The following is a 27,024-nucleotide window of genomic DNA, read 5'->3' on the forward strand; positions in this document are numbered from 1 at the left end:
AAGTCCTGCTTCTTTTCCTTTGTCTTTGTTGTGACCACACGGTCAGACAACACCTCCCCTGATCTGAAGCCAGCTTTGATTTGGCCAGCTTGTAGATCTCCGTTGTCAGCCATTTTGTTTTGTAGGCCAAACTGCCCTTTGATCAACACACCTCTCTCTTTCTCTCTCTCTCTCTCTCTCTCTCTCTCTCTCACTCACACACACACACACACACACTGCTTGTCTATAGTTAGTTAGAATCTGTGTGTTTTGTTTGCTTCCTTTATGAATAAATATATATCTTTTGGAATCATACCTGCTGTCTGTTTAATGTTGTACAAGAGTGAATGAATAGTCAATCTCTGCTACATCAAGAACTCCGAAATCCCTCAGGCTTTACTATTTAATTTGGTTATTGTTATTAATTTAATTATTAATCAAAATTCCAAATTGATAGTTTAGTGAACTTCATGAGACTGATATCTTTAACTGGCTATCATTTTCCCTTTTTGGGAATGGTGCCCCACGGGGTGATTTAAGGTAAGTTAAGTCACATTCTTTAACATAATCAATAATCATTATTAATAATTATTAATTATTTCAGATAGCCAATTAGATACTTTAATTGGATTAGATCTATTACGAGGTCAGGCCCGTGTTAAGACTTACATCCTCACCCCTTGGTCCCTCAAACCTTCATCCCCCATTCATTTGACCCTTGTCCCTCATCCATTCATCCCTCAACTCTTCATCCCTCATCCATTTGACCCTCGACCCTCATCTGTTCATCTTAATTTACAACACCTGCATCTATTCTCTTCAGGCTCCCCACCCCCCTAGTCAATCCCTCTGTAGCATTCATGGACCGTGTTTCGAATTCGTCCCAATGCATCTATGACTCAACGTCTTCCCAGTTTTATTAACACAACTTATATATTATATAACATATTTTCGACTCTCTCTTGTTATCACTCCCGAGAAGTAAATAAACGCAGCCCCCATGGCTAATCACTGCCTGCAGTGCTCTAAATTCGCCCCAGTGCATCTAACCTCCACCTCGTCCAAGTTTTTCAAACACAACTTCATACTTCAGACTCCCTCTCTCCGTTCTCACTCCCAAAAAGTAAATCAATGCAGCTTTCACCGCTGGTCACTTCCCGCAGTGCTCCAAATTCCCCCGAACGCATCTACAACCTTACATTTCGTCCCAGTTTTTCTAACGCAGCTTCATACTTTCAACTCTCTCTAGTTCTCACTCCTTAGAAATAAATCAATGCAGCCTCCACCACTGGCCACCACATTCGCTCCCACGCTTGCAATAGTGGTAACAATTTCCTCCTCCCAGACCCTCTTATATCTGTCCCAGACAAACATTAATGGACAGCCTCCTGCCCCATGTTTATCCCCTTTGCTCATTCATTTATCCTTCCTCAACATTTCATATTTCCCCATCTCATTAAATCTTTACAGATCGCTTGGTCATGGTACAGTCCATGCTAGTAAGCCAGTTTACTAGTTGGCTTAAGTCTGGGAGCAGGACAACGCCTTACTACTTATACCTTGTTTTCCTCCTCACACAATTGGTTTCCGTTGTCTTTCTTGTAATCAAAATTTTCATTGCTTTTTAACATAAAAATCATTAACTAGATCGTATTTAAGTAGGCCCTCGTTTCAGTTTTCTTCACCCACCTTCCCTTTCCCTCCAACTCATCCTTCCTTTCAATCCCCTCTCTCCCTGGGCATTGTCATCATCCACTTCCCCCGACCCCATCTCAATCCAAGCATCCCTGCCCACCAAGCAAATCCGCCCAAATTCTGTTAAGTGTTGCCATATCAGGTACGAGTGATTCATGCTGTCCCCAAATATGATAATATGATTGCCCAGCAGTCATGTTTTTGGCATAGTTGATTTTCACACTTGACATGTTCCGTGCTGGAACCATACTGCATACCATGAACTCCTGAGATTAACCTCTCAAGCGGACTTGAACAGGGGTCAGTGTTCTGTTCCCTGATGCGGTGTTAACTCTTCACATTTATCGAAAGAACCTGACTGAGGTTAAGCATGCACAGATCTGGGCCCGGGTCCCTGACGCGAAAGCCCATTTAGTCTTTTGAAATTTCCTTCCTGCCCAACTTCTTCACTGCTACGACACATTAAAACTTCTTCATCTCTATCATCACCCAAGAAGCTTAAACAACACCAGTCCGAAAATTCTCCCAGAACGACATCCCCTTTCGTGATGATCACACTAAGCCAGGAGTCATCCAACTGTACACAAACTCAGCCACACCCACCCCTTCGTCCACAACCTACAAAACGTACCCAGTCTCTATAGCAGCCATCCCTTTGGGGGCATGATTGCATTCACTTAACAACATGCTATTCATGCAGACATTCACCCTGGCCTCATACCTGCACCAATTCATCAATCCGAGCATCCCATATCCTCAATCGCCGACTCTTGTTTTCCCATCATTAATTCTAGAAATTCTGAGTACTGGCACCAGCACCAGCACCACCTTCTTTCAACTGGTTTTTACGTGGGTTGTCTCTTCGCATGGAGCCACTTTAACCATTTATAGGCAGAAAATTCTTGACCACATTAAGATTCTGGGGCACTGTCTTCTTCAGAAAACAGCACATGACGATCCAAACAACATCTGAAACTTCCCTGCGCTCTTGAAGCTCTCTTGGGGGCTCTATCTATATCTCTATCTATATCTATACCCACTCAGTCTCACTCCCGGGATCCCTCCTGCGTTCCTACCTTTGACCCAACACATTCATCATCGCGCTCGCCTGCTATCCAGGAACCCAGCCTTCATCCCTCAACCCTCATCCCTTCATTCCTCACTCTACATCCCTTGATCCTTACCCTGTCATCCCTAACCTCTCATCCATCTGGCCTTTGACCCTCATCCCATCATCCCTACATCCCTCAACCCTTCACTCCTCATTCCTTCATCCCTCATCCATTTGACCCTTCATCCCTCAACCCTTCATCCCTTATCCATTTGACCCTCATCCCTTCATCCCTCATGCATTCGACCCTCATCCCTTCATCCCTCATCCATTTGAACCTCGCCCCTTATCTGTTCATCCCTCAACCCTTCATCCCTCATCCATTCGACCCTCATCCCTTCCTCCCCCATCCTCATCCTTTCATTTTCGAATCCCTCGATCCTCACCCCTTAACGCTTTCCTCTGAACCCATAAGACATTATATGTAATAAACCATTAGAAATCTTTATCTTATTGGTGAGGTTTTTGGTTAGTAAACCATTCTATGAGAATATGTTGCTTTATTAAGTAATTTTTTGAGGAACAGGCATGCTTGCTTGTGTTATATATAAGGGAAGATATAAGCAAGTTTCCTCAGTTTTCCCAGAAATATCTGAGCTTCCCCTTAACATTAGCTTGTGTTAGCTTTTAACATTTGGTTAGCTAGGCTTAGCTTGATGGAGGATGGGGTAGGTTGAGCTGAGAAAACAGTGAACATACTTCCAGGTGAGGGCTGAGGCAGGAGGTTTCTGTGGTTCTCCTCTCGCTCCAGGCGGGGCAGGACGGGCTGCTGAGGGTGCTGGCGGTGATTGTGGTGGGGAGTTTGGCGAGGCGGCTTCACAGGCCTCAAAACTAGTAGACAAAAATCACAAACAGTGTTGTCAAAAATGTTGTAAACAGTTACGTGAACTCATGAAATTAATCTATTTAATCTTGATGAAATTATGCCAAAACTCGTATTGTGCTGGATTTTAACATTTCGGACTATAGCCACTCATTAAGATTAAAAGTCACCCTGACACTTTTGAGACAAATTAATGTATTTTAGTGTCACTAGCAGCAATGCAACATGTGCACTGACACACATCATGTCTTTAAAGCTGCAAATTATCTTTTAGCTCTGTGGTTACTGTTGTCTCTCCCTGCGGTGCACGTGTCACGTGATGTAAACACGGGTGAGCAAAGCTCATGCTTTCGCTGGTCTCAGGCAAGCGCGCACACGTGAGCGCGGAGCACAGAGAAGCAGTCAGAGCTACAGGCTACAGTGAGGCTAAAAACAGAGTTCATATGACGTTTTTCGAAACAACTTTTTATGTCGTGGCTGCAGCACAGTTGGATCACTATGGATGAGCAATATGGAGATACTTTGTGGATTCAATTGTTCTTCTTGGCCTTTAGTCTGGGGCGCCGTCTGCCATTAGGTGTGCTAGTCGCTCCCCCCGTCGATCTCCGCAAGGGATGTGAGGACTCTAAAACTTCACCAGGGCCTCCATCGGCATATGGGTGAGTAGATAATGGCTGAATTTTCATTTTTGGGTGCACTATCTCTTTAAGCCTATAAATTAGAACTGCATTCTGGAAAGATGGGCAGCAGCCTAAAGCAGCAGCCTACAATGTAAGAAGAGCAGTAAAAGAGGCAAAAAGGGACAACAGGAAGAATTAAATTCTGATTTTAAAAAATCAAAGCTATAAAAGACTTTCTTAGGGGACAACCCATAGTTTTATACAAACGGTGTCTGTCCCCCGACCACCTAAATTATCTAAATCTAAAATTAAACAAAGAGGAGTTGTGCACTCCTCCCAGTCATAATAATACCCACATTCCTCGAGGCAGCGGCCGAGGAGGGGGAGTTGCAGCCATATTTAACTCTAGTCTGTTAATCAGCCCTAAACCTGAACTAGATTGTAATTCATCTGAAAGCCTTGTTTTTAGTCTTTTGCATCCGACCTGGAAAACCTTGCAGCCACTTCTATTTGTTATAGTGTACCGTGCTCCTGGCCCTTATTCTGGATTTGTGTCTGAATTCTCAGAGTTTTTATCCAGTTTCGTTCTTAAGCTTATAGTTAGGGCTGGCTCAGGCTTGCCCTGTACCAGCCCCTAGTTAGGCTGACTTAGGCCTAGTCTGCCGGAGGACCCCCTGATAATACACCGGGCACCTTCTCTCCTTCTCTCTCTCTCTCCCTCTCTCTCGTATTCTATTACTGCATCTTGCTAACTCAGCCATTCTGGATGTCACTAACTCGGCTTCTTCTCCGGAGCCTTTGTGCTCCACTGTCTCTCAGATTAACTCATATCGCAGCGATGCCTGGATAGCGTGACGTGTGGTTGTGCTGCTGCCGTGGTCCTGCCAGATGCCTCCTGCTGCTGCTGCCATCATTAGTCATTAGTCATACTTCTACTGTTATTATACACATGACTATTGTCACACATGTATACTGCCAGATATTAATACATACTTTCAACATATTGTACCACAGTAGCCAGAACTATAACTATAATATTATTACTTTCAATAATGTTGTTGTAAGCTACTGTCATTACCTGCATCTCTCTCTCTCTCTCTCTGTCTGTCTCATTGTGTCATGCGGATTACTGTTAATTTATTATGCTGATCTGTTCTGTACGACATCTATTGCATGTCTGTCCGTCCTGGAAGAGGGATCCCTCCTCAGTTGCTCTTCCTGAGGTTTCTACCGTTTTTTTTCCCCGTTAAAGGGGTTTTTTTTGGGGAGTTTTTCCTTATCCGCTGTGAGGGTCCAAAGGACAGAGGGATGTCGTATGCTGTAAAGCCCTGTGAGGCAAATTGTGAATTGTGATTTGTGATATTGGGCTTTATAAATAAAACTGATTGATTGATTGATTAAATCAGATAAAGTTATTATTGATAATGACTCTCTGGCTACCGCGTTTATCTCATTATTACACTCCATTGTAGTGCAGCAGATAACTGAAAAAATCGTTCACTTTGTGACACAAGCATAAAATTTGGTACAAATACTCTCTAAGGGCCACGCTTTTGGAAAAAGGCGCTGGCCACTCAACTGTTTATGGTCTAAACCCAGATTTTTGTGGTCAATTTTTTTATAGGGATGTTACTTTGCCTGAAACAGCTTTAATTTTTTTTATTATTAATTTTTTTCTCTCTCTCTCTCTTTTTTTTTATTTTCACGGTGCATTTTGTTAAAGTTGTTAGTTCTACTCACATTTGCAGTGCTGTGCAGATGAAACCCAATCTACACCTTCCACAGCACCCTGATTTGCAGCCACACTTGGTGAGTTGTTGACAACTCTCTGCAACTGGTGAATTGGCTGTCCAGAAGACCCGCCATTCTTCATCAACCTTCCTCCATCCCCAGTCAGCAGGACTCTCTGCTTCTGGCTGACGCTGGGTTGACTGGAAATGGCAGGACCATCAGAACTGAGACTGGTTTCTACAGTGTAGTTGACCAGTTTCTTCATCCAGCTTTGCCGGGTCCATGATCATCGGCATTTCATTGATCTCATGAAAGAGTCGAACATTGGTGGCAAGCATGGTATAGCCATCATGTTGAGGAACATGATGGATAGGAGGTGATACAAGGACTTCATTTCTTTTGTCTTTATAAAGACAACATGTATTCCAATCAGTTTGCCTCTTGGCTAACACTGGATTTGCATTTGCCATTCTTTGAGGATTGATTTCTGATTAAGGCCGAGGGTTTATCCTTTTACCACCTTAATCAAAGCGATACTGCACATTCAGATATGGGAGGTTCGGGTGACCTACACCTAGCCTGATCATTCATCCAGGACCATTTAAGTCCCATGTGATCTGTACATCTTCCGGGTAAGTGTACATGAATGAGTCATGTACAGCCCCGCTTACCCTAGGCTCAATTCAGGCACGGCTATCTAACTACATCTACTTACTATTTTTAATAGCTAATTGAAGGGGGCTGTTAGACAGCATTTGGGACACTAAGTTAATTTATACTATCACTATTAGTCAACAACTAGCTGACACTAAACCCCATGCTGAGTTCCACAGCAGTGATGTCACCATTGTGCCCTGGTTGTGCATTGACATTCACTCTATGAAACTAAGCTTTTCTCCAACTACTAAATATCAGTGATGACAAAAACAACACTTATAATAATGAAATGTGAGACCTATAAAACAGTTTAGACCCAAATGAATTTATTCCATAACAATTACATGCCGATATAGGACATATTGGTACAACACCTGGAAGCCATCTTGAAAAATGGCGTCCATTATGAATTTTTGAGTGGCCAGCACCCTTTTTCAAAAGAGTGGACCTAGAAGAGTATTTGTGCCAAATTTCATGGTTGTGTCACAATTTGAACAATACTTGTGAAATACGCAATTATCTGCTGCACTACTGGCTTCAGTCAGTACATAAACCCACTCACTGTTTTAACCATACCCTCGATCTAGTTCTGACGTGCGGAATTGAAATTGATAACCTAACAGTCTTAGATTACACGCCACTCAGCAACAGTTACTATACTAGATGTTTATCAGATAGCGTTGTCTGTCGCAACATTTGAGGCAAAGATTCCATCCACGTTAAATTTAATACCATGTCCTTCTGTAACAGAGGTTGGTTACACCCCGCCTTTCTGAAACCCCGCCTTTCTGAAAATAGAACTCCATTCTTCGTAATGGCGGGGTTTCCCATTTTTTCTAAAGGCCCCGCTATTCCAAATATTGGGGACAACCCCTCCATTCCGAAACCCCCCCACTCCGAAATTGATTTTCAAGTCCATATTTCTCCGAGTTTCCTGCATCAAACACTGCCGCTTGCTCTCCGGCTGCGCTTTCACAATTCTGAAATAAGCTGTAGCCTACTACAAAAGCTTGAAATGAACGTTCATTGTTTTTTATTGAAAATATGTCACTGTCTTCATTTATGGGGAGGGCGGGAATGAACGGATCACTTTTTAATATTTACCTCTCTGCACAGAGATGCATTTATTTATAGTAAACACATTTTATAGTGAGCAGCATACATATGTCCCCTACAAATCCCAACCGTGTTTACAAAGTTTGAACGAACAAGACGGACGCAAAGGAAACGGAGGCTGCGCATTGATCCTTTTGCCCCTGTCTGCAGGGACGAACGGACCGCATGATGGGGTCAAACGGATCATGTGTATAATTAACCACAAAACAAGCAAATACTTCATCTTAATGACATATAACACTCATTATGCTTCAGCTGAATCCTCTAAGCAAATGACCATGTTGAATTGAAATTAGTTTACCATGTTAAATGTCCAAAATTGTATTAAATTGCTCCAATGCGTTAAACCAATCTTTGTGCATAATCACACAGCCTGATATGCCCTGACAAACACAGTGGGACTGCTGTACAGACCGTTGGTCTTTCTTATCCTAACCCTGGTTATTTTCTGAAAGCACAGAGCAAAGAAATGTCTTTTTTATTCTCCCCCGGTCTGCTGTCAGCAGGAGCGGCAGCTGCAGCGGGGATTTCAGCACCACGGACAGCGCGCGTAAAAAGACTTGACAAGTGTCTCCTCTAAATGTGTTTGCTGCTAGCAAAATTATATATAATAAATGAAGACAGTGACATATTTTCAATAAAAAACAATGAGTTGAACATTCATTTCAAGCTTTTGTAGTACAACGAATTTCGGAATTGTGCGAGTGCGGCCGGAGAGCAGGCGGCAGTGTTTGATGCAGGAAACTCGATATGGACTTGAAAATCAATTTCAGAGTGGGGGTGGTTCGGAACGGCGGGGTTTTGGAATGGCAGGGTTTCGGAATGGAGGGCTGTCCCCACAGAGGTTTCCTGTACCGACTTTAAACTCTCCCCAATTGATCATCTTGTTGATAGCGCTGCAGGCTCACTGCGAACAATACTTGACTCTGTAGCGCCTCTTAAAAAGAAGTTAACAAAGCAAAGAAAGTTCACTCCTTGGTACAACTCTCAAACCCGAAAATCAAAACAAATAAAGCGAAAATTTGAAAGGCATTGGCGATTAACAAAACTGGAAGAATCTCGTTTAGTCTGGGAACAAAGTCTCAAAACGTATAAGAGGGGCCTCCGCAATTCCAGAGCAAACTATTACTCAGCAAGAAAATATGAACAACCCAAGGTTTCTTTTCAGCACTGTAGCCAGGCTGACTGAGAGTCACAGCTCTATTGAGCCTTGTATTCCTTTAGGCCTTAGCAGTAATGATTTTATGAGTTTTTTTAATGGCAAAATTCTAACTATAGAGACAAAATTCATGACCTCCTGCCCACAAATGGAACCAATCTGCCCTCAAACACAGCTGTAAGACCTAATATATATCTAGATAGCTTCTCCCCGATTTCTCTTCAACAATTGACTGCAATGATTTCTTCATCTAAATCATCAGACCCCTCTTAGACCCCATCCCAACTAGGCTACTTAAGGAAGTCTTACCTTTAGTTAACACTCATATATTAGACATGATCAGATCTTTATTAACAGGCTATGTACCACAGTCCTTTAAGGTTGCTGTAATTAAACCTCTTCTAAAAAAAGCTCACCCTGGATCCTGAGGTATTAGCCAACTATAGACCAATATCTAATTTTCCCTTTCTTTCAAAGATTCTTGAGAAAGTAGTCGCAGACCAGCTGTGTGATTTTTTCCATGATAATAATTTATTTGAGGAATTTCAGTCAGGATTTAGAGTGCATCATAGCACTGAGACAGCACTAGTTAAAATCACAAATGATCTTCTGATTGCTTCAGACAAAGGACTCGTGTCTGTACTTGTTTTATTAGATCTTGTGCGGCATTTGACACAATTGACAATCAAATTCTGCAACAGAGAATGGAACATTTAATTGGCCTAAAAGGTTCTGCACTAAGCTGGTTTAAAACTTACTTAGCTGATTGTTTTCAATTTGTTCATGTTAATGATGAATCATCTCTATGTACTAACGTTTGTTTTGGAGTTCCACAAGGTTCTGTGCTCAGACCAATCCTATTCACTCTATATATGCTTCCCTTAGGTAACATCATTAGAAATCACTCAATTTCCATTGTTATGCGGATGATACACAATTGTATTTATCGATAAAGCCAGAAGAAACTGATCAATTGACTAAACTCCATAAATGCCTTAAAGACATAAAAACCTGGATGAGCACCAATTTCCTGATGTTAAATTCAGACAAAACTGAAGTTATTGTTCTTGGCCCCAAACAACTCAGAGACTCTTTATCTGATGACGTAGTTTCACTGGATGGCACTGCAGTAATATTTCACCAAGATTTGTCTTTTAATTCTCATTTAAAACAAACCTCACAGACTGCGTTTTTTCATCTGCGTAATATTGTGAAAAATTAGGCTTATCCTGACCTGAAAAGATGCAGAAAAATTGGTCCACGCTTTCGTTACCTCTAGGCTGGATTATTGTAACTCCCTATTATCGGGTAGCTCTAATAAGACTTTATAAACTCTCTCGTGTTCTAACAGGAACTAAGAAACGAGATCATATTTCTCCTGCTTTAGCTTCTCTGCACTGGCTCCCTGTAAAACCAGAATTGAATTCAAAGTCCTACTGTTAACTTACAAAGCTTTAAATGGTCAGGCTCCGTCATATCTTATGCCCTCTATACACTGTGCGATTTTAGCAATCTTATAAGAATACTGCATGACACACTGTGAGACGTGGATCTAATAAACTTTGGTACGATGTCAAGTTTGATGTGTGCAGATTGTACGATGGCCGTTTGCTACTGAATCGCAGGTTACAACGTATGTCAATATACAACGTCATCGGCGTGCATCGCATCAGCGTACATCATCCATCTGCACCACCATAGGTAGCTTGCTCACCTGGAAGTTGCAGTTCCTCCGCAATTTCCTTCCACGCAGCGTCTTTTTTCTCGCGGTCATGATAGCAGCTGGAGGAAACATCAAATAAACAAAGCTTCTGCTGCCACAGCTCCACCAAACTTTCCTCTTTCTGGGAGTTCCATAGACTTCTTTTTGTTCGTTTTACCTCCATGGCAAACGATCATTTGTTTGGGTTTAGTGCCGGTGTCGTGGTGACCATTGCGTCATTTCGTGCTGCATTTCTATTGGTTGATTAGAAGACGTAGGTCGTAACAGCTGTCACACTGTGAGATAGTCATCCTAAATTTCTGACACTGTCAGAATTTTATCTCAGGTTATCTTTGGTTGCAAGACGTTGACAACGGCCGTCCTGGAACCTGTCTCACAGTGCGACGTAAGACCACCGTTTTAGACCCACGACCAAAGATATCGCCACGTTTCTCCCACGATGGTCATCTTTCATTTGGGACAGCCCAAAATCGCACAGTGTATACCAGCTATTAGATAGCTCATAGTGCCCTACTATCCCAAAAGAACACTGCGCTCTGCGAATGCAGGGTTACCCATGGTCCCTAAAGTCTCCAAAAGTAGATCAGGAGCCAGAGCCTTCAGCTATCAGGCTCCTCTCCTGTGGAATCATCTTCCTGTTGGGGTCCAGGAGGCAGACACCGTCTCCAAATTTAAGACTAGGCTTAAGACTTTCCTTTTTGATAAAGCTGATAGTTAGGGCTGGCTCAGGTTTGCCTTGTACCAGCCCCTAGTTAGACTGACTTAGGCCTAGTCTGCCGGGGGACCTCCTATAATACACCGAGCACCTTGTCTCCCCTCTCTCTCTCTCTCTCTCTCTCTCTCTCTCTCTCTTTTGCTCATGTCCTGTTACTGCATCTCGCTAACTTGGCTGTACTGCATGTCACTAACTCGGCTTCTTCTCTGGAGCCTTTGTGCTCCACTGTCTCGCAAGTTAACTTATATCGCAGCGGTGCCTGGACAATGTACGTGTGTGGGTGTGCTGCTGCCGTGGTCCTGCCTCCTGCTGCTGTTATCATTAGTCATATTTCTACTGTTATTATACACATATGATTATTGTCATATATGTATACTATCAGATATCAATATACTTTCAACATATTGTTCCACAATAGCCGTAATTATTATTATAATATTATTACTTTAATTAATGTTGTTGAAAGCTATTATCAGTACCGTCTGTCCTGCATCTCTCTGTGTCTCTCTTTCTGTCTTATTGTGTCATACGGATTACTGTTAATTTATCATGTTGATCTGTTCTGTATGACATCTATTGCATGTCTGTCCGTTCTGGAAGAGGGATCCCTCCTCAGTTGCTCTTCCTGAGGTTTCTACCATTTTTTCCCCCATTAAAGGTTTTTTTGGGGTGAGTTTTTCCTTATCCGCTGCGAGGGTCCTAAGGACAGAGAGATGTCGTATGCTGTAAAGCCCTGTGAGGCAAATTGTGATTTGTGATATTGGGCTTTATAAATAAAATTGATTGACCTATAGATGGATTGTTTTTAACCCATCTCCCACCACACAAGTTGCAAAGCAATTATGGTGCCTGATTGGATCTCCTCTCAGGACTCTGTGGGTGTGTACAGATTGTGAATGACTGACATTTCTCTCATCTCCTGTTAGTTTGCTGCACCTGTTATCTCATTGTTATCAGTGAAAACACCTGTGAGGGTGTTCAGGGATTTCACTATGATCAAGATCAGTAAAACTGAAACACAATGCTGATGGAAAAATCCCAACTTATTTCTAATGCTTCCTCTAAATATCACACTGCTGCTGATGCAGACTTGGGGTCAAACTGAGAATGCACCTTGGCCAGGCTGTGAGAAACACCTTGAGCATTATATGTTAAATACAAGACTTTTGGACCACCAGTTCAATCACCATAGCTACAAACTGCTACATGAGCTGAGAGACATCAGGGGGTTAGTCTTATCTGGTAAATCATTCCTATTGACCTACCACTGTAATGAACTGCTAAATAGTTGGGTCATCTCCAGCAATTCCGTGACCCTTGGAAAGTGGTGGTTCATTTCTCAGTGGATTTATCATCTATGAAGGTTAAAAAACAAATTTAGCCCCAATGCCCCTTGTGAAAATGCGGGCTAAATTTTTTGAGAGCCCTAAAACCAAAATGGCTACCTTCGGCCATATTGGAAATTATCTTTTCAATGGTTTGGCCTACAATGCTGCTTAGTACATTGTTTCTTGGACTTTTTGGGTTGAGGAATTCCTAATTGATGTCATTTTGATAATCAGACCAATTTCGGACCTCAAATCCAAGATGGCTGCTGATTTTCAGCTCCAAAAGATCAATTTTTCATATTAGGCTCTAGGAGCTCTGCTCATGCTGAGTTGAGTTATAAACAGTAAAACAACAAATAAATACACAGAAGTCATCTCAGAGGTCAAAAAGGTCAAGGTATACACAAGGCATTGATATATGTATCATTACTGTTATGCAGCGACATTTCTGTCCTCATGAATTAGTAGTTTCTTGCCTTCCAGAAAGAAGAGACTACAATTTCACTGAAATCATTTTCAGGAACTGACATTTTTTTGGAGGGAATTCAAAGGAGTAAAGTAGGGTGAGCATAAACTTTCACCCATGTCTTTTTTTCATGATGTTAATCTGTTTGTCACTTACAGAGCTAATGCTAACTTAGCTAAAAATTTTCTACCCCGTTAGTAGTTAGAGTTAGGGTAAGGCAAACATGTCCACATATTTTAACTGAGTTTTGTATGTTCTTTTATTTTTTCAGATCTACACGCATGCTGCTATATACTTTCACAGCATCAACAAGACCAAGCATGTCTTATGACTGTGTACTAAAATGTGGCAAGCCTTGTAAGTCCTCTGATACTATCAGCCAAGGTAAATGGGAGATTTTACAATCAAAAACTAAAAACTGGTCAGGACTTGACAAATATGGTGATGTGTACACCACCACTTCATGGCAAGATGGGCCGGGGAGTCATTACATACATCAGACATGTTATATCTCAATCTCATCTTCAGACAAGTTTGAAAAGGTCAGAAAGCACAAAAAAAAAAACGTGACATTGCTCAGTGTTCAAGTCAAACATCAAGTTCTGAAATGCAAGCTCATAAGGCATATGATGATGAGACAGAGGAACAATTTTCACCCAAGCACCTGCGTTCATCTGTGGGTGGGACTCTCCATGACAAAACAAGACCACATCGTGGATGGCATGGCACAGCATCGGCTGATTAAACGCAAGCATGCGTTCATCAACTGCCATGACATGCTCTCAGAAGAGGTTGCAGACATCATCATACCTCTCCATGTGATCACTGGCGGTGATCACACCTCAGGCTTCTATGGGCATGGGAAGAGGAAGGTGTTGGAGAAGGTGATGACTGATCCTGAGGCAAGAGAGCTCCTGGGGCGAGTGGGTGAGAATCTGGAGTTAGAAGATGGAGTCAGAGCTGATATGAAGGCATTTGTCCTCTCCATCATCTACGCTGAGAATGCAGATGTTACCTGCGGACAGGCCAGAGCTTCCAAGTGGCACAAACTGAAGAAGTGTACAATCCGTCTGCCACCTGGTGACGACTCGTTAGATCTTCATGTGGAAAGGACAAACTATATTGCGTATTGCCAACTCCATTACAACCTGCTCGAACATCCCTCTCCCATTGGTCATGGCTGGGAACTTGAATGGGAAGTGCAGACCAGTGCGTCACACCCTTCCCCCTTTGCCCCAGCAGCTCACACTTCATGACTGTTCAAATGAGAGTAGCAGTAGTAGTAGTATCACTGAATTCAATTGAATTCATTCAGAAATTAGTGACCATAGAGATAAATTAGTGACCATAGAGAACAAAGCTTTGTTTCTCATCAATCACAAACACTGACCATTTTGACCTCTGAGATGACCTTTGTGTACTTACTTGTTGTTTACTGTTTATTATTCAACTCAGCATGAGCAGAGCTTTCAATAGAGCCTAATATGAAGGCTCTAGGATGACTTTCGGAGCTGAAAATCGGCGACCATCTTGGATTTGAAGTCGGAAAATAGGTCAGATCATCAAAATGACAACAATTATGAATTCCTTAACCGCAAAAGTCCCCTGAAACAATGTACTATGCAGCACTGTTGTCCAAACCATTGAAAAGATCATTTCCAATATGGTCGACGGTAGCCATTTTTAGTTTAGTTTTAGGGCTCTCAAAAATTTAGCCCGCATTTTCACGAGGGGCATGGGGGCTAAATTTGTTTTTTAACCTTCATAGATGATAAATCCACTGAGAAACGAACCTCCGCTTTCCACGGTCACAGAATTGCTGGAGATGACCCAACTAAAAATCTGGGAACACATTGGTAAATCAGCTACAGAGTCTGAATGAACATAAACACGAGTGGTAAGACAAAGACAATCAGATGGGTTGTAAATTATAGTGTCTAGCTTAGTAAAGAGTAGCACCGCTGAGGCTTTTCTGAAAACAAGCAAGATGGCTGCAGCTGATGTGTGATCAAATTCTGAGGGCAAAAACAGCAGCACTCATTCACAGACATGCTGATACTACACCACCACAGCTCATCTCTGCACACCATAGTCTGTTTACATTTGTCAGTTGCTTAGTGCTATGTCACATGTTTCGTTGCTCTGATTGGTTGTAGGTCTTTCCAATTGCATCCACAGGCAATTTAGTATACAGCCGTTGGTAACGCCCTCTGAAATCGAAATTAAACACAGAGGTTCCAGACTGCACAGTCGGGATTTGGTCTGGCCGTGTCTTGAGGGAACACTGAGAACCTGCTGGGGCTAACTGTGAATGTACTGAGTGTTCAAACTGAAAACAAAGCATCAGGGGCTGCACTGGTAGGGGTGTGCTGTTTCAGGTACTGGTGATTGATGAAATATTATCTAGGAAGTCTAGTTTAAATCATGAGTCTAAAGGCTTATCATTAGGGCTGCAGCTATCGATTCTTTTAGTAATTGAGTATTCCATCGATTATTCTGGCGATTAATTGAGTAATCGGATAAGAAACACTGCATGTTTTTATTAGATTACTTTAGCTTTATTTAAGGACAATATATAAAAGAGAAAATAAGAAAAGTCTCTGAAATGAGAGAAATGAGCAACACCTTTGTTTCCTTTTTTGAAAGTCAGAGCTGTCCGACCGATTTCATATGCACTCATGCTACGCCGCTATTTCTTATGCTGTCAGAAATAATCAGTATTGGGAAGTAGCTCACTACAAGGTGTGCCCTTATGAATTTAACAGCATTCTCAGTAGTGTGGCGGTGACGTCACTACTTTCTGAGTCAAATAGCTTTTCAGTAGTGAAGTTAATTGATTGACCGAGTAGTGCATTAGCGTCCATAAAAGTTACAAACTCTTTTTCCCAGGAAAAACTCTGAAATGCAGCAAACTCTTTTCCTGTGGAAGTCTGGATAAAAGTAAGGATAGTAAAACTGAGGATAAGTGATGTGACTGACGCCACACCAAGGCATGAGATGACAGAGTTGCCCCTCGTCCAGTATTGAAAAATAAAATGTACTGTCCCTTACTGATTCAGTATGGGGTGCAATTTGTCCCGTATTTCCAGTGTTGCCAACTTAGCGACTTTGTTGCTATATTAAGCGACTTTTCAGACCCCTCTAGCGACTCTTTTTCAAAAAAGCAACTAGCGACAAACCTAGCGACTTTTTCTGATGTTATTGAAGACTTCTGGAGACTCTGTTGTGAGAGCACGTATCATTCTTATTCTTCTTAACGGTCAGCGGATGCTGCCGTGGGCTCCTCTCTCGCCCCAAATCACTCACAGACGGCCCAGTCCTCCCTCCCAGCAGCAGTTAGAGCAGGAGACGTTAACCCCTCCACGTCCAGACTGCAAGTGAATTGCGCATGCGCGGAACCACCGCTGGCTGATTTATCGCTCTGATCCCAACCTGGTTTACAGTCAGGGCGGGATGTAAATGTAAAATTTTCTTTGTCTAATATAAATCACTGAAAGAAGGTTCATTTGTAGTTCTAAACATATTCAGGGTTTTTTTCTACTCAGTTTTTGTCTCTCCCACGACGTTACTCCTCTCTCCTACAGCAGCCATTACAATTACATGCATATGGACAATTATGCAAATTAGGCGATGATGTCATTTAGCGACTTCCAGCAACTTTTAGGGCAGCCAATAGCTACTTTTCTTACTGAGGAGTTGGCAACAGTGCGTATTTCTGTGGAAACAGTTTAAGGAGACATATTGAAGAAATATTAAATCCAGAGGAGAATGTCACATAATGGCAGGTCTGTCACTCAGTGTCATCATTGCCATAATTACGGAGGTGGAGGTGGGTGCTAGGGTTGTCAAAAATATCGGATACGATACTAATTTGCCAAGGTATTGATACTGCAGTGTGCGCACCCACAGCGCCCGTTGTGCGCACTCGACAGGCAGTGCAGCAGGCCAGACAGCGTCCGACTGGCAGGCAGAGAGCCCTCACCGCGACCCGGTGTTATCGTGCATGCACGCACATATTACTGCTGCTACAATATGGCCAGTGCAGCTGCAGGAGGGCCAGACCCACCAGTCTTGGTTGAAAATGAACAGGGCAAAAGCCTTGTTTGGAAATATTTTGCATACGAGGCAAACGAAGAAGGGAAACCTAAAGATCTCGACAAGCCTGTGTGTAAACAGTGCTTCAGCTTGCTGCTCAATTAATGTTGGTTGTTTTGTTATTAGCCAATAGCCGCGGCTAGCAGCCTTTAGCTAGCTAACGTTACTCAAACGTGTTGTTTTCCATTAAAGTTGCAGAGTGAAGTAGAGAAAACTCGACCTGCAACTAAACAGAAGAAGCAAGCACAGCCAACTCTACCACTTCTGTTTGACAAGCAACAAAAATACGGCCCCAAGTCACCAGAAGCTGTGAAACTAAACAGAGCTGTGGCAGAGTACATCTGTGAGGATCAGGTTCCTATTTACACAGTGAAGAAACCTTTGCACAGCGGCGACCGGATCTTTTCTCTCAAACCACAAAAAATGTGATGGCACAACAGTCTCCTTCAGTACATTATTCTATGCTTTCTTTTGATTTTCACATTGTCATCCTGTTTAATTTGTCTTCTGATTAAATCGGAACCGTTGAAACAAGTTGTAGGAAGCCTCTGCAAGTAATTGGTTGCTGGCAGACACTCTGTGTTGCAATAAAATGGTTAATCAGCAGTGCCGTGCACTGTAGAGCCCATGCGCTGCTGGTTCTGCCAGCCTGAATAGAATATAATGTCTTTAGCCTTACTGTTGTGTACAGCCTTTATAGACTTAGCTGAGTAGTGATGCGCGGGTCGACCCGTAACCCGCGGGACCTGCAAATGGACCTGCGGGTCGGGCAGCAGTGATCGTCTGTTAAATCGGTCTGTAAATGATATTTTGACATTATTATTATAATCTATATTAATTAATTAATCTATAACCTATTACTGTTATGGCATCCGAAAGTACTGATGCGTTGAGCAGGTGACAGTCTGCGGTCGTTTTCAAAACACACTTGTGTCACGCACTCCAAAAGAAACTTGTTGAAACTTTAAACAATAATTTATTGTACAAAACGGGACAACGGTTCCATAATTCATATTAAATTCAAAAGGTAACGAAAAAAACAGCTACAAGTTAGAGGGAACAGTGATAAAGTGGTAAAACTTGGCACTGATCCACAGCCTCAGACGGATGCGCTCAAGCGTGCCGTGCGCACAAGCTCAGTTGGTAGGCATACTATATTTTCACATTCTTAACAATGCAATTTAAAAGTTTTGATTTTTATTGATAACCTACATTTACCAACAACAAAAGACTACATTTAGCACCAAAAAAAATATGTAAAAAAAAAAAAATTAAAAAACGAATATCGAATACCAAATTTTCATAACGAATACCTACCTATAGAAACGAATATTCGAATATCCGAATATTTGGGTACAGCCCTAGATATTTTCCACTTTAACAACTGAGGAGGGCAGAAGCAGTAACCTAGAACATCAGCTGAAGGAAAAAATAAGAAATGATCTGAAGTACAGATACGAGGACAGGCACCTACAGCTGGCATTGAACACAGCCACCTTTCTTGACCCCAGATTCAAGGACAGTTTTACCGCATTAAAAGAAGTGGTGAAACAACATCTTGTGGACAATGCACATAGTCTGCAGACTCAGACAGTCCCAGGTTTGCAAACATCACCTTCAACCCAGCCTACACAGCCTTCAAAGAGATCAAAAACAGATTTGAAGGGACTTTTGTCTAACATTCAGGGAGAGAAAAAGAAACATGGAGATGATACATCACCAGCAGCATCTGCAGATGATGATCCAGAATGCAGGTTCAGGAATGAGCTGACATTATATGAAACCATGCCTGAGTTGAGTGCTGAGAAAGACCCCCTAACATGGTGGAAAATGCATGAGAGCGCCTCACCTACTCTTGCCCGTCTTGCCAAGAAATACCTGTGTATAGCTGCTTCAAGTTGCGCCTCAGAGTGTGTATTTGGTACACCAGGGCTCATTTGCAACCCAAGAAGGGCAAGACTCACAGAGGAGCACATTGACATGCTTGTCTTTATTGCAAAAAATCTTCAAACAGCGAAGAAAATTCAGGCCAGTGAGACTGACACTTAAAGAGTCATTCATAGAGTAAAGTGCATTTTCTGAACTTTTGTGTGCCTTAATAAATATGTGCACTTTTCAATTTCAGCCATTTTTTTAAAAAACAAAACAAAAAGTATAGCTGAGAATACAGCATTTCAACTGTGTGATGTTCATTTTAACTGGTTGTTGTCTACTTGTATAGTTTAATACCTCAAAATATTGTTCTAATTGTTGTTTCTTTTGTGTGTTGTGTTACCTCAGACAACCAAAAATGTTGTCATTGTTGCTATTTTTGTTCTTTGCAGTTTACATTACCCCAGAAAACCAGTTTCTTTTTGCATTACCTCAGACAAGTGTTGTTTGCATATTTTTTCTATTGTTAATTTTAGATTTTTGGATTATTTGCACTAAGTTAAAAGAATAATACCTCAGACAACCTTAAAATATTTTCAAATTGTGTTATATTTGGGTTAATTATTTTGCATTTATTTGCACTCAGTGAAAACAAAATGTGATTATCTTGTTTTTTATTGTTGTTTTTTTTCATTTTCTGATTATTTAACTAGCATCTGCGGTTCTGTTGAGAAAGCATGTTCCATGTTGAGATTGAAAAACCTTTTTTTGAGTTTTTCATGTTAATAAAAATATTTTTTATGCCTTTAAGTATTTGTCATTTTTTACCCCCGCGGTATCTAAAATGGTATCGAGTATTGAATATTTTCCTGAGTATCGATATCAAGTTTGAAATTTTAGTATTGTGACAACCCTAGTGGGCGCAGATGCACAAGCTTTGTTTACTCACACACAATGTGAAACTGATGCAGAAACTCCCTTCAATCAGTTTGCACATCGTTATCTGTGCCCGCTCCACCACTCATTAGATCTGTCAGTTATAAAAATGCCAGAGAAGAAGTGCAGTTTTACAGAGTGTCTCGCACCAGTGTGGTTCTCCAACAGAACAGCTGTCATTACGCGCGACCATTACGCACGGCTGTGGCTATTAATAGTGCCCATGCCACTAATTCATCACATGTAGCCCTACCTGCAAACCATCATGGCAGTGATATTTCAATCTTCATTATAACATGTCAAACACATTATTGACGATAATCATAATAATAATTAATAAATAATAATTTATAGCTCTACAGCAGAAGTAACGTAAGTGGGTTGTCTAACAGAAATAAACAGAAACTCAGTGCGCTGTATAGTTGTACTGAATTTAACGAAGCCTTGAGGCAAATAATATGCCTTAAGGCTTTTAAGTAATCGAATTATTCAGGTTACTCAAGGAATCGTTTCAGCTTTTATTTGTTATAGTGTACCATGCTCCTGGCCCGTATTCTGAATTTGTATCTGAATTCTCAGAGTTTTTATCCAGTTTAGTTCTTAAATCAGATAAAGTTATTATTGTAGGCGATTTTAACATTCATGTCGACGTTGATAATGACACCCTGGCTACCGCGTTTATCTCATTATTAGACTCCATTGGCTTCAGTCAGGGTGTACATGAACCCACTCATTGTTTTAACCATACCCTCGATCTAGTTCTGACGTATGGAATTGAAATTGATAACCTAAAAGTCTTTCCACAGAATCCCTCGCTATCGGATCATTATCTGATTACTTTTGATTTCTTTTTACTCGATTACACGCCACTGAGCAACAGTTAATATACTAGATGTTTATCAGATAGTGCTGTCGCAAAATTTAAGGAAAAGATTACTCTGTCGTTAAATTCAATACCAAGTCCCTCAGTAACAGAGGTTTCCTGTACCGACTTTGATCATTTTGTCGATAGCGCCATAGGCTCGCTGCGAACAACACTTGACTCTGTAGCTCCTCTTAAAAAGAAGTTAAAAAAGCAAAGAAAGTTCGCTCCTTGGTATAACTCTCAAACCCGTAAGTTAAAACAAATATCGCGAAAATTTGAAAGGAATTGGCGATTGACCAAACTGGAAGAATCTCGTTTAATCTGGACAGACAGTCTCAAAACGTATAAGAGGGGCCTCCGCAATGCCAGAGCAAACTATTACTCAGCATTAATAGAAGAAAACAAGAACAACCCCAGGTTTCTTTTCAGCACTGTAGCCAGGCTGACTGAGAGTCAAAGCTCTATTGAGCCTTGTATTCCTTTAGCCCTTAGCAGTAATGATTTTATGAGCTTTTTTAATGACAAAATTCTAACTATTAGAGGCAAAATTCATGACCTCCTGTCCTCAGATAGTACCTATCTAACCTCAAACACAGCTGTAAGACCTTATATATGTTTAGATTGCTTCTCCCCAATTTCTCTTCAAGAATTGACCGCAGTGATTTCTTCATCTAAATCATCAACGTGTCTCTTAGACCCCATCCCAACTAGGCTACTTAAGGAGGTCTTTCCTTTAGTTAACACTCATATATTAGATATGATCAATATATCCTTATTAACAGGCTATGTACCACAGTCTTTTAAGGTAGCTGTAATTAAACCTCTACTAAAAAAGCCCACCCTGGATCCAGAGGTGTTAGCCAACTATAGACCAATATCTAATCTTCCCTTTATGTCAAAGATCCTTGAGAAAGTAGTCGCAGACCAGCTGTGTGATTTTCTCCATGATAATAATTTATTTGAGGAATTTCAGTCAGGATTTAGAGTGCATCATAGCACTGAGACAGCACTAGTTAAAATTACAAATGACCTTCTGATTGCTTCAGACAAAGGACTTGTCTCTGTACTTGTTTTATTAGATCTTAATGCGCCGTTTGACACAATTGACCATCAAATTCTACTGCAGAGACTGGATCACTTAATTGGCCTAAAAGGTTCTGCACTAAGCTGGTTTAAATCTTATTTATCTGATCGTTTTCAGTTTGTTGACATTCATAATGAATCATCCTTACGTACTAAAGTTTGTTTTGGAGTTCCGCAAGGTTCTGTGCTTGGACCAATTTCCATTGTTATGCGGATGACGCACAGTTGTATTTATCGATGAAGCCAGAAGAAAGTAATCAATTAACTAAAAACTCCATAACTGCCTTAAAGACATAAAAACCTGGATGAGCACCAATTTCCTGATGTTAAATTCAGACAAAACTGAAGTTATTGTTCTTGGCCCCAAACAACTCAGAGACTCTTTATCTGATGACACAGTTTCTCTAGATGGCACTGCTCTGGCCTCTAGCACTACTGTAAGAAACCTCGGAGTAATATTTGATCAAGATTTGTCTTTTAATTCTCATTTAAAACAAACCTCACGGACTGCATTTTTTCATCTGCGTAATATTGCGAAAATTAGGCCTATCCTGACCCGAAAAGATGCAGAAAAACTGGTCCACGCTTTTGTTACCTCAAGGCTGGATTACTGTAACTCTCTATTATCAGGTAGCTCTAGTAAGTCCTTAAAAACTCTCCAGCTAATTCAGAATGCAGCAGCACGTGTACTAACAGGAACTAAGAAACAAGATCATATTTCTCCTGTTTTAGCTTCTCTGCACTGGCTCCCTGTAAAATCCAGAATTGAATTTAAAATCCTACTGTTAACTTATAAAGCTCTAAATGGTCAAGCTCCGTCATATCTTAGTGAGCTCATAGTGCCATATTATCCCACCAGAACACTGCGCTCTGAGAACGCAGGGTTACTCGTGGTCCCTAAAGTCTCCAAAAGTAGATCAGGAGCTAGAGCCTTCAGCTATCAGGCTCCTCTCCTGTGGAATCATCTTCCTGTTACGGTCCGGGAGGCAGACACCGTCTCCACATTTAAGACTAGACTTAAGACTTTCCTCTTTGATAAAGCTTATTAGTTAGGCTTATAAGCTTATAAGCTAGTTAGGGCTGGCTCAGGCTTGCCCTGTACCAGCCCCTAGTTAGGCTGACTTAGGCCTAGTCTGCCGGAGGACCCCCCTATAATACACCGGGCACCTTCTCTCCTTCTCTCTCTCTCTCTCGTATTCTATTACTGCATCTTGCTAACTCGACCATTCTGGATGTCACTAACTCGGCTTCTTCTCCGGAGCCTTTGTGCTCCACTGTTTCTCAGATGAACTCATATCGCAGTGGTGCCTGGACAGCGTGACGTGTGTGGTTGTGCTGGTGCCGTGGTCCTGCCAGATGCCTCCTGCTGCTGCTGCCATCATTAGTCATTAGTCATACTTCTACTGTTATTATACACATATGACTATTGTCACACATGTATACTGCCAGATATTAATACATACTTTCAACATATTGTACCACAGTAGCCAGAACTTTAACTATAATATTATTACTTTCAGTAATGTTGTTGTAAGCTACTGTTATTACCTGCATCTCTCTCTCTGTCTCATTGTGTCATACGGATTACTGTTAATTTATTATGCTGATCTGTTCTGTACGACATCTATTGCACGTCTGTCCGTCCTGGAAGAGGGATCCCTCCTCAGTTGCTCTTCCTGAGGTTTCTACCGTTTTTTTTTCCCCGTTAAAGGGTTTTTTTTGGGGGAGTTTTCCCTTATCCGCTGCGAGGGTCATAAGGACAGAGGGATGTCGTATGCTGTAAAGCCCTGTGAGGCAAATTGTGATTTGTGATATTGGGCTTTATAAATAAAATTGAATTGAAATTGAATTGAATATCATACACCAAAACACTGCACAATGGTTTATAATATGAGAAAGGATTTTACAACAGTAGAATTACATTACAAGGTATCGATAAGCTACCAGGAATGTGTGCTTGCATGCATTTGATTGTCTAACACAGCACTCCACTTTAAGATGTTGTGTTGTTCTGGCAAAAGTTGAGCCAGGCCCAGCCAGATGACCCTACATTGTTTTTTTTTGTTTTTGTTTTTTTTGCAGATGCCTGGGGGTGCCCCTGCAATGGCCTGATTGAAATGAATGAGGCAGCTGTGTCTGTTTGAACACAACCTTAGCTTTTTCCCAACTTCAATGAAGCTGGACTTGGAGAAGAGTAGATAATGTATTAACTTCCATTTTGAGTTGAGTTATTCCTTTAAAGTCATGCTTTCATGTATGAATATACAGTATTTAGGGAGGTTAAATGAAGCTGGAGGCAGGACTTACACCAGTGGGGTTGAGTGGTGACAGGGGGAGGCCGGGTGGTGGTGTGTTGATCCCAGGGGAGGTAGTTAGCAGTGTGGTGAGCTTGACGCAGTGGACTCCTTCTCCCATGGTGAATGGCGTATTGGCCTGGTGGCAGCCAGTACTCATATTCGATGCCCAGATTGCTGTCTGTTGCCAGCACCTACACACAAGGAGAGCATGGAAACATCTAGGTTGGCCTGAAAAGGTTTCAGTTCCTCTTTTCTGATTTAATCTGCCTTCATATTATACCTTGAAGTGCAGTGTACAGGGTAACCTTTACAACTTCACCTCTATCATATAATATACAATAAATCTTATGGTGTGGTGTTATATCAACTACTTTTTCTAAGGTCAAGAATCTACTTTGAATGTCAACTATTTTCTTTGTACTCCACAGAGCTCTTTTGGAGGACTGGTCCAGGTGTCCATTTCCTTTCTTTTGTCCTTTTACACTTGTAATCCCTAGGATTACTACACTAAATGAGGGATGAGTGAAAAAGCATGGCAACTAAATGGATCACATGTTTTCCTTATACCTTATGTTGGGCAGGGTTGCCAACTTTGGTCAGAGGACTGGAGTGAGATTTTAGCTTGTGACGCAATATCTGCTTGTGCGTGCGTGGTCATGAACATACGTGAACACGGCGGCAATGTGGCAAACAGAAGAAATGAGTGTACGTTTACATATTCATATCTATAGGCCTAAGCCCCACATACTTCCATAGATGTATATTTGTTTTACGGTGCAAATCAAGGTCGATTTCATCAATCTATGGTAGTATAGGCATCTGCATAAAAAAGTCCAGTAATATGTCCTGTTGTGACAGACAGAAAGATTTCAAGGGGGGGTTCGGGGAGTTGTCCCCCGAGAAAATTTTGAAATTCACACTATGAAATCCTATTTTCATGCAATTTCATACAGAAATAGATAAATTCAAGGACTTTCAATGACCTGTGTACAGGGCTGGACAAAAAAAAAACAAAAACAAAAAACTGACATTTATGTATCTTATTTGTACTTGCACACATTTTATTAAAAATTTAAATGATAAAATCTTGTAGAAGTGCTTTCACCATAGGCATTGTGTACTCCGTGGCCATCTACTACCACCAGGATGTATATGAGAAGTGAATGAGCACATTGATTTTCTAGCCTTGGTACTCTCTTCCAGGGCACGTAGGGTACTACTGAGATATATTTTAATTTTGATAACAGTGTAGTGTGTGCGTATGGCATTCACCAATCATAGTGGGCCGCCATGGCCAAAAATGCCAGGGCCATTTTTTTGTCCCAGTCCAGCCCTGCTTTATACCTCCAGGGTTTCTGCAAATTATCGCGTGACATTATGATCTCGCGATCCGACAATTCCAGCCGCTTGCGTGCGCGCCGCTAAAGTTCCAGTGGACATTGATGCCTGGCACGGGACGGAGCGAGTCCGTGCCACGGGCAAATCGTGCACGCGACGGATCCAGTGGACATCCAGTATGTGTATCCAGTAGTAGAGTGTCCCCGACTAAGAATTTTCATAGTCGAATCTGATTTGACAGATTTCTCCTTTAGCCGACTAATTGTTGAATCATGTTGTTTTCCCCCTCATTGATTAATGAGCTCATTTGCGTCAATTTCCGCTCCAGCGAAAAGAGCTAAAACACCCAAATAAACAAATTTAATTCTTCACTTGGCATAATAAGATAATAATAGAAGTAAAAGGGTTATCATTTTATCTTTATCTTTATTCCTTTCACTTCATCAAGGTATGATGCTCTAGATGAGCGCAGACGCGCTGCCCAGCCAGGGACAGCCCTCCATTCCGAAACACCGCTGTTCCGAACCAACCCCACTCCGAAACTGACTTTCAAGTCGTGCATCAAACAGACACCCACTCTCTGGCTGCACTCGCACAATTCTGAAATTCGTTGTACTACAAAAGCTTGAAATGAACGTTCAACTCATTGTTTTTTATTGAAAATATGTCACTGTCTTTATTTATTATGTATAATTTGGCTAGCAGCAAACACATTTAAAAGGAGACGCTTGTCAAGTCATTTTACGCGCTGTCCGTGGTACTGAAATCCCCACTCCCGGCTGCACTGGTCAGACAGACTAGTGATAATAAATAAATAAAAAATCAGAGTCTATCAAGAAAACAATCAGCGGTGAAATTCGTTTCAAGACACTTCAAGTAAATGAATAATCCTTCAAAAAAGTTTGATCTGAGAGCACATAGCTCCTCCTAAGTGTTTGTTTATGTGCTCTGCCACCGTAAATCATCACCACATGATTCCCGAGCGCGGCACCACTGCTACTCACTGCTCCCTCAGGGGATGGGTCAAATGCGGAGAACAAATTTCACACACTCAAGTGTGTGACAATCAGTGGGACTTTAACTTTAAATCACCGTAGGCCTTGATGCTGCTCTGATGGTCCTGCAGCGCACTCACTCACCTTAGCTTATTTGGACCATGCAACTGGGTGATTTATTCATGCTTAGTAATGATTATGCCTACTGATTAAATGCACGCATCATTTTAAATTTTTTATTAACAGAAATTAGGCTGATGTTTGTATCAAAATAGGCTATATATTATGAATTACTAGAAAACAAATACATTCTATGTCAAATCAAGATGTTCAGCAGCAGTGAGCACCCTCATATAGTCAGAATGGTACGGTCTTGTTTCATAACCACATTTTGGAATGATTCGACGGCGAGACTGGCAG

General features: G+C 41.5%; 1 protein-coding gene across 1 annotated transcript in view; it reads right to left on the reverse strand.

The window, feature by feature from the left end:
* The window catches only part of adamtsl5 (ADAMTS like 5), a 153,579-nt gene that overhangs the window by 11,925 nt on the left and 114,630 nt on the right, over nt 1–27,024 (reverse strand). The window contains exons 10-11 of the mRNA XM_033622239.2: nt 24,282–24,462; nt 3,485–3,616 (exon numbers count right to left, since the gene is read on the reverse strand). Coding sequence (XP_033478130.1) covers nt 3,485–3,616; nt 24,282–24,462 — 313 coding nt within the window. The remainder of the gene's footprint in view (nt 1–3,484; nt 3,617–24,281; nt 24,463–27,024) is intronic.

This window comes from Epinephelus lanceolatus, chromosome 2, assembly GCF_041903045.1.
Source record: "Epinephelus lanceolatus isolate andai-2023 chromosome 2, ASM4190304v1, whole genome shotgun sequence".
NCBI classification, from domain to species: Eukaryota; Metazoa; Chordata; class Actinopteri; order Perciformes; family Serranidae; genus Epinephelus; species Epinephelus lanceolatus.